Source organism: Solanum pennellii, chromosome 4 (genome assembly GCF_001406875.1).
Source record: "Solanum pennellii chromosome 4, SPENNV200".
Classification (NCBI taxonomy): domain Eukaryota; kingdom Viridiplantae; phylum Streptophyta; class Magnoliopsida; order Solanales; family Solanaceae; genus Solanum; species Solanum pennellii.
This window is the reverse complement of record NC_028640.1, coordinates 13,018,159-13,029,709: the sequence shown is the minus strand read 5'-3', so window position 1 is coordinate 13,029,709 and position 11,551 is coordinate 13,018,159. Positions and strand designations below refer to the sequence as shown.

The 11,551-nt window shown below is 35.6% G+C and overlaps 1 protein-coding gene across 1 annotated transcript; it reads right to left on the bottom strand.

The window, feature by feature from the left end:
• Positions 1 to 9,446: 9,446 nt before the first annotated feature.
• On the bottom strand, positions 9,447 to 10,322 carry LOC107016520. Its single transcript, XM_015216967.1, has 2 exons — positions 9,758 to 10,322; positions 9,447 to 9,457 (listed from the first exon to the last, which is right to left on the bottom strand). The coding sequence occupies exons 1-2, from the start codon at positions 10,320 to 10,322 to the stop codon at positions 9,447 to 9,449; spliced, it is 576 nt and encodes a 191-aa protein (XP_015072453.1).
• Between the last annotated feature and the right edge of the window lie 1,229 nt (positions 10,323 to 11,551).

Here is an 11,551-nt window from a genome sequence, read left to right as displayed (position 1 = left end):
TGAAGACTCACCAATATTTCATCTTCAAAGCCTTAGAAACCTATCCATACTCCATGTCACATGAAGACTTCCAATTCCCTACACATTAGTCAAAAAAGGGAAAAGAAGGGGCTAGCGCATTAGATGTACTAAGTATGGAAACCATGCAAAAATCATGAAAAAGGGACATTTAGTAAATAGCCTGCTTTTAATGAATTTCGATTGAAACATCATAATATAAGCTTAAGAACAACATTTCACAACTTAGAAACACATAATGAATCATTTTATCTAAAGTCACATTTTTAGAAAACATTACAGTGAATGAACTTCACTATTACAGTGAAGTTTCTTCACTTCACTTTAGACATTTTTTAGTATGTAATTATCCCACTTAAAGCTCCTAAAACTCACTAAGTCACACAATTAGAGACCTCTAATACAACCTCTTTAGGCATGCCTAAATGAACCTCAAGACTACTTAAGATAAGTCGCATACATACTTACAACACATCAACATATCAACCTATAGATCATATAACATTTCCTCATCAAAGGCTATAAAAATACATACTGAAGTAGATCAAGAAGATAAGTCCATGATTGATCTCTTCAAGACTACCTAAATAATCCTTAAGACTTCCTAAGTTTTGATCATGTCCACATAAACAATCATTTTCCCTAACTAGAATCATTCTTAAGACTTATCTAGGTAAGATAAGAAGAGACCATTCCTATGCCCCTTTCATGCCTTAACTAGACAACCCTTAACTACTCTAGATAAGTACTTATTAATTTTAACATACTTTCTTAACTTAAGTCATTACATTCATTAGTTCATTTAAGGCTCATTCATCACATAAAGGACATTGAAGTAATGGTCTTGGACAAGACCTAGGGACTCCAAATAACACCTTAAAAGCCTATTGTGTAATGTCTAGATGGCGTCCCATACCACCACGTAAAGTTCATAGAACTTCACTACTGATAATAAGTATACCACATTATTAGAATAGGCAATAACCGACATAGACCATGGTAGTAAAGCATGGAATCCGGAGTTCTAACCTACTCCGATGAGGGTGTTCTACTTGCTAATGGTAAAACTTGGACACATCCCATGTAGGAACATGGTTAAGGAATATGAAGGGCATGCTTTGTAATCTCATCTCATTCTTAACTAGAAATACATCCTTTACCATACTCACTTGGTGCTAGCGTTCGTTCTCATAGATTAATTCACATTAAAGGATCATACAATTGGGTTCCATATCTAGTTCATAACCCAATCACAGTTACTCTATCAAAGATGTCCTCTTAGGGCTACCTCCATTGGCGAAAAGAAGCTCATGATGACTTTCATAAGGATTAATATGTTATCGTTCCATCCAATTAACCTTAAGTCCATCATATCTTTACTTGAATGATACCATTACAACTTTTGACTTTAACATTCATAACCTTACAACTAGGTTCAAGGTTTCACATAACTTAACATCATTCAATGCCACATAACATTAATACATTCAAGACTAAGAGGCTTTAGCTGTAACAACCCTAAAAATTGATATGCTAAGTAATGCTTAATGTGTCTAGAATGCCTACGATTAGACCGGGTTCACACGGATTGATGCGCGTAAAACCAGACGTCTGAACATCTGCAACATCCAAGCCAAATAAATTGGTGATTTACTTGATCTATTAAAGGTTGGGTCCACCCATGTAGGGCACCCGAATATGAAGATTTACCTGGATGAGTCTTTACTAGATTTTAAAAGGGGAAATCTTATGTTTGGAGGGTCTAGGGGTAAAATTATCTTTTACAGCCTAGGGGTGGTATTGTAATTACCCTTAATATTTAATAAATTAATTATTTAATATGGTGGAGGGGCAATTTGGGGAGAGAGGTCCGAAATTAGCCTTTGAGTTAAATTTTGCTCCTCCCGGGTTCGAACCTAGGTGGGAGCAATGATTGACTTTGACTTATTTAATTTGGTGAATTAATTTAATTAATTGATATTTAATTCTAATTAAAAAAATCAGATTTTTATTATTAATTAGTATTTATTAATTAATATATTTTATTTGACTAAGTCTTGCCTAAAAGTCCTAGTTCTAAGGGAATACACTACCTCACATGTCTCTCTGTTTCATGTCTATATCTCTCTCGTCAAAACACTCTCGCATGACTCCACATACTCTCTAGATGAAAAATGAAACAAAATTTTTCACAGTTGAAGAACTTACACGCCAAAAATACAAAACGACAAGGCAATCTGAAAACTAATGTAAAACGTTATATTCTCATAGGGTAAGGTGTAAAATTCGTTGGTGGACGTTTGATTTGGGGTGGATTTGGCAGAAATTTGAAGTGTTGAACAACGTGAAATCAGGTATGGGATATCTTTTTCTTGGTCCTTATCCCAACAGACCCTTAAGTCTTAGACGAATCTACTCTGAAAACTAGGGTTGTTCCCCGGTACATGTTCCCTGTCACTAGCTCCTATCAATGATCATAGGTTCGTATGTTTGCTGGTAGAATTTAGGGATACTGTGTTTGTGGTGGTGATTTCGTTTCGAGTATCTATTTATGATTATGTGCTTATGTTTTTGTGTCTTTCAAAAATTATGAATGTAGACATGTGTGTATTTGTGCAAGGTTGTGACCATGATTTTGAGTCTCTGTTTGAGCATGCTAATAGCATAGAATCACTCGTGTTTTATGTGCAATTAGATGTTCCTAAATTGGGATATTCACATGGTTGAAATGCTATCAATTCTAGTTTAAACAAATGATCAAATCATTCCTCTAACTTGTCTTAAGAACCCTAACGAACGACTAAGAAAGCAATGCTCAAATGACCTAAAAATGATGCATAAAAACATGGAATAAATTTCCAGAACATAGAAATAGGTTGTAGATAACGTCTGGAAATTTTGGACATCAAAAAACAAATATAGATGAGGTCTGCATGGATCGAACCCAAGACCTCAGTAAGGCATACCTTAAGAAATAAACAAAAAGGGTGTGCTAGACAGAGCTCGAACTGGGGCTGGGTTCAGCTAAATTCTAAAGAAAAAAAAGGAATTAATAAAATGTTGTCATGGGGTTTCGATACCACGACACGGAAGAGCCCAAGCTGTTATAAAACAATAAAAATAATAATAAAGAAAAGGGGTTGTGGGGAATCGATTCCACTACCCCTTGGTCAATAGCGAAAATGAGAGCACAGGAAAGGGTAAAAATTTATATAAAAAAAAATATGGGGTCATGGGGAATCGATCCCACGCCCCTCAAAAACTGCAGAAAAATAAATGTGAAGAAAGTCAAGGAGAGAAAAATATTTACGTGAGTAATGGGGATCGAACTTGGATCCCCAAGCCGAGTGACACGAGGGTTAAAAATTTTGGAATGGCTAAGTGTTGTTCAAGGGATTCGAAACTGGGTTCCCTAGCCCAAATTTCCGTATTGGAATATAAGTCTCACGGGATTAATTATTTAATGAATGTTGCCTATGGGAATCAAATTGAGACTTTGTCATACTTACAATACACATAAGTTTTGTATCAGATAATCTTGAACAATATAAATCACTTAAATAAATTATGAATCAATACTCATGGCTTGAGTGTGTGGACTCATAATTTAAGCATACGTTATAAAGTGAACTTAAGATGTTATGTGAGGAATGGTGAGACTCCAAAAGGGCTATGTAAGAGTGTGAAACTCAGTAAAAGGCCAATTGCATTGAAATGTGATGAAATAAACTTTCACGTAAAAGGGGTGAGTAATTATGAAAAGCAAATGTGCTAAAGCTAATGAATCTGGTGACGACATGATAATAAGATAATGTGAAAGATGAGAGAAATCTCAAAGCAGCCTAAGTAAATGTTTCTGAAACGTACTCATCTAAGAGAGTGTAAAGTTAATGAATAGACCAGTCTCTATGAACACTCTAATAAAAGTATTGAAGTTAATGTATACTTAATACAAATGATGAGATGAGAAATCATCTAATGAGCTATGATGTCCTCATGCTAGAAGCAATCTTCCTTGATTTATGAGTTGAATGTAATGCAGCTTTATACTGAGCACCGATAGGCTAGTTATGAGTGGTGATGCCTTCCTTCGGGAAGGACAGAGGTTCACAAAAACCCCATGAGATGAGACTGTCCGGCATGCCGGGTATGAGTCTCCACCCCATGAGATGATACTGTCCGGCATGCCGGGTATGAGTCTCCTTATATATCCTAGTCTTTGAACCTATATTGCCAATATAGGGATCTCGTAGGGTTTGATTCTCTATATACGCTAGAATATTTTTGTTCGCCTTGGCCGGTGATTCCACCTATTTTCGGTGTGGGGTTAAGCACAGGATTTCATGATGCTCACATGATCTATGTTGGTTAAGGTTAAAGTTCCCAAAGAAAGAATGAGGCCAACCTCAAAGAATACACATAATGAAATGAACGATACCAAAGGTGTTAGGATAGGATAATCAAGAGGTGAGCTTGACTTAAGTAATGACACTAGGTTATTTTTGGTCGTTTCACAGCGAACCCGATGAGAGTCTTAAAATACATCCTAGGTATGACTGGTGTTTGCACTAGTATACGAAATAATAAAAATGAATTACATGTGAATAAATGAAGCAGACTCTTATTTTCTAAAGAAGGCTCCCTACTTGAGGTTCCATATGTTGAGCCCTCATTTTTGGAAGTCATAATGCCAAGTCAATGATTTCAAGGTCTCATGAAATATGAAAAAAATGATATGAACTATGTGATATGATATTTGCAATATGTTATGTGTTGTTTGCAAAATGATAAGTATGATGATGCATGTTACTCTCATGGCATAACTTTCCTAATCCGAATTTGGCAAGTCCACTGATTTGACTTTCCATAATTCATATCGTTAGGAGAGAGCTCTACTTAATCATGCATTTCCTTGATTTGTGCTTGCATATACCCATACTTAGTAAAAATGTGTAATAATCCCATACAACTCTATACTTTTAGCTGCAGGCACGCGGACGCTAGATCTTAAGATACAACGCTGCATCTATCCGGACGTGGAGCAATCATCCGGACTGGTAGGACCTCATGCTTTAGAGGATGCTTTCCCATTATATTCTAGCTTATATATATGTTTGAGTTAGTGGAGTATCTTCCTCTAGCGTTTCTTTCTCATTTTATTTCAGACATTGTATTGGAGCCGTTATTGCAAGTATACACTTAATGCAGTATCGAACTATTTCTTTCATTTGATGATCTTAATATTAGATGGTTGATTGTGAAAGTTTATGAATTTAAGTAGAATGTCTTATATGAATGTTAAGTATCAAAAAGTTCAAATTTTCTGCTAAAATTAACCTAGATGAAGTAACGATGATGTATGTAGGCTTGTCTATGACCTTTGAGAGGTCAACGACGCCGGTATCGTCTCGGGTATAGACTCCGGTCATGTCATTAGCATCCTAAGTCAAGACATAACGTATTCATATTCATATAAGCATCAATTAAGGGACACAAGTCAACCAAGACAAGACACCACATACTTCACTTGAACACATATTACATGTCATTCTTAGGTCACTTAGAAATAACTATTATCATCTTTAAATCATCATACACACTACCATATCTTAAACAATATAACTGTTATAGGCTCACATAGTCAAGTAGGAACGACCATGCATCCACCTTAAGACTACACATACAAGCACATAGTCATAGTCTACATGATTTCCTAGCATACATAAAAAGAACACATACTTTCACATTACTTCATATATAGATATATATATGCTCATAATTTACATAAATCAACTATACAAATCATCATAATACTTCAAGTAGTGCCGATAAGTCCATGATCATTATATTGCATAAAGTAACGCCGACTAGGCCATATCAATTCACATAGCACCGTCACTATAAGTGGACCATACCAATCACAACATAATTAAATTCTAATTAACGTAAAATAAAAGGAATCGGGGCAGAATACCCCTACTACATCGTACAACTTCAATTTCAAAGCTAAATCATCCAATTTGTCATCACAAGGCCCTTACCCATTGCCATAACAAAAAAATCAACATAATTATAACAATATTCATGAAACTAGGTCAAATTACTAAATATTTATCAATATAATGCAACCTAGATATAAATTTACTATAATCATTATATCAATGTAAAGCCTATATGAAACTACATTAGAATTCATAAACTTTAAGTCAATATCAATTCAATAAGCCTAATATTCAATATATCTAAGAATGTAAAATTTTCAATTGATCAAATTGAAACAGCCTATAAACCAATTAACCATAATCTATACATGAATCAAAAGCCCATAACGATCTACACATGAATTCATCAATCTCAAAGCATGATCACATAACCCATATTTTAGTCAAATTTAGAGATTTGTGAAGATTAAGGGTTCATGGAAAATTTCATTGGATAACATAAATTAAACAAGAATAACATCATATCTTAATGTTTGAAAACCATTTATGCAAGAACCGAAGATCTAGAGTAGAAATTAGACTTTTCATCTTTTTGAAATCTTTGAAAATCATCTTTGAAATTGGCTCTAAGGTGATAGAAAGCCTTAGATGAAGAACTACCATACATTATTTGAATAATACAATGATAAAAGAATAATAAACTCCATTGATGAACCATCTTCGAGCTCCATCTTCACCTTGAACTCTAATGGAGGTTTCTGGAGGAACTTTTGGAGGGAATGCGTTTTGATTTAGGTGTTAGGGTTATAATAAGAGTTTCATGACTTATATAATCTTAAAACATCCATAAACACACAAAAAAAATTTCCTCACTCTTTATATGACTTGGAGTGAATTTACAACTTCATCCTTCAACTTAACCGAAAAATGGCAGGAAAACAGGCAGCACCATTGACGCCCACTTCGACGGTCCATGGTCTCACCCACGCCCTGTCGATGTGGTCTCGTGGGTTGCACCTGCAACTCTTCAACATGAATTCCAAGCGTATCCATCGAAGAGACTCATCGACATGCCGTCGCCTGGTTGACTGACCATCGTTTGGATTAGTCGACTGCCACTACCTTGCAATGTTGAGCTCCAAGTTGGGGTCCTCTTTTAGGACCCCTTGTGAGTCCTATGTGGGGTCGTACAAGAACATTTACAACCCAAACATGACTGTATACAAGTTTAGGTCCTACCACATGAGTTTCATCCAAAACAAACACATAAAACCCGACGAAACATACATAGACACGCAAGGTCAGTTCAAGGTAAACCTTTCGAATGTCATGGACGTTCTTGGACATTTGACCTCCAAACTTCACGAAACTTGAAACACTTCAAAATACACTATAATAAATTATTTAAGAACCTTATAACCTCATTAATATCACATAAACTCATAAAAACACATATGAGGCACATAGGTCTCTTAGTCATTGAATCTTGGTCTTCCCTTGATGTTTGTCTCCCAATGCACCTAAACTCTTATGCAATGCCTCTAGAACACATTATAGACCATTTTAGGACCCTATACCATTACAAAAGCCATGTTTGGATCTAGCTTCACCTATGATTTTTTTGGGGTCTTACAATATGTGGTTGGATGGATGAAGACAATATGAAATTTCACCTTTGGTAACCTTAAGGCAATACATTGCACTTAGTATCTCTTGAGGGTTGATTGACGAAAGGAGTGAATATAAAAAGGAATGTAGTGCATTTTATGTTTTGATTGTTCCTTAAATGTGATAAATTGTGTTATGTGTCATTAAGCATGGTTCCACGTGTATGATGATGTATGTGGTCCATGTTGTGTCTATTGTATCAATATTCATGAAATTTTTCTAAAAAGGCATGATGCATCGTTTCTAACCGAGTTTCTCTTTTAAAGCATAATTTTACATGATTATCATACATAGTGCATTCTTGTACTAACACCATCCTTCTTCATCTTTTTACACAAAGTGTAGGTGGTGGAGGATTTTGGACCTTTCCTAGAATGAAAGGCTTGGATTCCTATTCCCAAGTTCCGGTGTATCCTTAAAGATTCAAGGACCTTTATGTCATCAATTTTCTTTAAGTTCATGTACTTGATAGTAGTTGATTTTGTATTATCAGGGTCGTGTTCCTAATGTGTTGTAGTCGTGTTGTAAGATGTCTACATTGATACTTAGTACTTCCATTATATTTTAAAAAGGTTTTCAATGAAATGACTTTTGGTCTTGTTCTATGTTATGAAAAAGTTTTAAATTTTCTAATATTTTTATGACAATGCAATGAGGTATGCTAAAGGCTTTTACAAGACCTCTAAGAGGTCGAATACGTTGTGTGACGTCTAGGGTTTCTCCTTGGTCATTACACAAACTTTACTTTCTTTTGGGTTAGGGTATTCAATGGAGAATCTATAGATGAAAATCCTTCAGCAAACCTCATATAATACCCAGCTAAACCCAAGAAACTTTGAATATCGGTGGGAGTTAGAGATCTAGACCAATTTCTAACCACCTCCGTTTTTTTGGATCAACTTCAATACCAACACTAGATACAACGTGACCAATAAAATACACCGATCTTAGCCAAAATTTGCACTTACTATATTTAGCAAACAGTTGTTACTCGGTGAGGACTTGTAATACTATCGTCAAATGACCCACATGTTCATCCTCACTTTTGGAATATACAAACAAATCATCATTATAGACAATTACAAACGAATCAAAATAATTTTGGAACACCTTATTCATAAGGTCCATGAAAGCCGCTGGGTCATTAGTTAAACCAAAGGACATAACTAAGAACTCATAATGACCATATCTTGTTCAGAAAGTCGTTTTAGGAATGTCAAATCCTCTAACTCTATGTTGGTGATACCTCAACCTTGAATAAGTCTTTGAATAGTAACTCGCCCCTTGGATCTGGTAAAATAAATCAGTAAAACAAATCATCAATTCTAGGAAGAGGATACTTATTCTTTACAGTGACCTTGGTTAATTGTCGATAGTCAGTACACATTCTAAGAGACCCATCTTTCTTTTTCACAAATAATATCGGAGATACCTATGGAGATATGTTTGGTTGTATAAAACCATTGTCTAGCAAATCCTCGAGTTAAGCTTTTAACTCTTTCAACTCGGCCGAAGCCATCTACTAAGGAGGAATTGATATGGGTTAAGTATCCCGCATCAAATCTATGCCGAAATATATTTCCCATCTGTGAGGAATTTTGGGTAAGTAATCGGGAAAAACTTTTAGAAAGTCCTTCAACTATGACAACCGACACTAAATGAAGAGCCCCGGACCCAAGTTTCTAGACTCTTACATTATGATATATACATCACTTAGAAATCATCTTACAGGTTTTTATACATGAAATAATTTAACCTCTAGGGATTGAGTTTCCCCCTCCCTTTTTAAAAATGGTTCATTAGGAAATTGGAATTTAACTACTCTTGTCCTATAATTAATTGACGCAAAACAAGCATATAAACAATCCATTCCCAATATAACATCAAAGTCCAACATGTCAAGTTCTACAAAATAAAAAAATGTGAATCTATTGGACAATAATGTGTGACAACTCATATATACTCTTTTAGAAACAACAGAGTCACCCACTGGGGTAGAAACCGAAAAAGGTTCAACTCAGACATTGGGGATCACATCAAAATTCATTGAAATTAAAGAATTACAAAATATAAAGTGTCATCGGGATCTAGCAAATCATATACATTAATTGAAAATACATGAAACATACCTGTAACAACATCGAGAGAATCCTCTTGATCATCCCTAGATTGGAGAGCATAAAAGTGGTTTTTCTCATGAGAATCATAATTAAGACCACTTGCTTGTGCTTTATTAATATCCCTCCCTTGAGTCTTGGACATGGGACAATCTCTCACCATGTGACCACGCTTTCCACAACCAAAATAATTATCCGTACCCACTAGAGAATTTAGCCATATATTTCTTACAACATTTGGCACAATTTGATTTCTCATTTTGTGAATCACCACTTTTCCCCCTTGAGGCCTAGGTTTAGAAACCCAATCCTTTCTAGCCTTTGAGAAATTCGGAGGAGCTTGGTTGGAGAATCTTTTCTTAAATTTTGGTTTGTCTTGGATATCAAACTTACCCTTAGAAATACCTCCTTCATAGAGACTTGCCCTCTTGACCTCCCTATTCTTCCTCTTAAGTCTACTCTCTTCAACTTGTTGATAATGCACCATAAAACGAGATAAATCCATGTTATTGTAAACCATTGACGCACGACACTCTTCCACAAGATCACCGGGCACACCTGTCGCAAAGTGGTTCATTTCATCCCTCGAATTAGTCACCAAAGAAGATGCATATTTAGACAACTTAGTGAATTTCAAAGAATATTCTTGAACATTCATACCTCCTTGACGAAGTTTGATAAACTCATTAACTTTTTCCTCTCTTTTATCCCATGGGAAGAACTTATCAAGAAATTCCCTCGTAAAGACTTCACTACTTATGGGACCCTCACTCAAAGCCCTATTTTCCTTCCTTTGAGTGTACCAAGATTAAGCCACATGTTTGAGTTGATAAGTGGCTAGCTCGGCCTTCTCATTTGATCTCATTTCCATAGATTACAAGATCCTATAAAACTCATCTTGAAAGTCTGGAGGATCTTTATTTATCTTAGACCCAAAGAAAATTGGAGGGTTCATCCTAGTGAAGTACCTTAAACGTGAAGCCATGGTACTAGCTTTTCTATTCCCACGGGGTGAAACTTCATGATTTGCTTGGGTCGTCATAGCTTGAGCTTGAGTAGCCATGAATTGAGTTAAGTTTAGGAAAGCCTCCCTTATATCTTCATCCTATATGACCTGAGGATTGACCGGACTTGGCCACCTAGAAGAGCTTGCGCTTGAGGAGGAGCTTCGTGGTTTTGGCTAGGAACTCCCACGTTGGCAATCTCCTCTTCAACCCTTCTTGTTCCTACCCTTCTAGTAGTCATAGGATATGTCCACAAGAAAAGGATTAGAGGAACAGGACATATAGAGTTAAAAATCTTGAGGCATGACTTAAGAATACCAAATGAAGTGAGAATTTCCTAAACATCACATAGCCTCTCAATCATAAGAGTGGCACGCTTCACAGATAAAAATACGACTCTACATAGACATGGTTTTGTGAGACATCATTTGTCACATCCCAAGACCACACCCTAGAATTTAGGGTACAATCTCAGATTTTAATTCGCGTACTTGACCTCTCGGAGGTCTTACATAAGCCCTTTCATATTATTCATCGCATAAACATAGTGAAAAGTAGTGTGGAAATAAAACTATTCAGAAAACATAACATAGTCTTTAAACATCTCTTTCATATAAAGCAATAGGAAATACTAAGTCTCAATCTCATCATCTTAAGACACAAGTATACTTGGGATGCGGCCCATACTTCAAAATACGAATATAAAATACTTAATTTATTAGAATACTTCAAATTGAAAACATAAAAGACATATATGACCTCGAGTCAAATGAGTACATACTTCAACTTCCCTTGAACGATG

Coding starts and splice junctions, on each gene's coding strand:
- LOC107016520 (XM_015216967.1), bottom strand. CDS start 10,322: ATGAACCACTTTGCGACAGGTGTGCCCGGTGATCTTGTGGAAGAGTGT.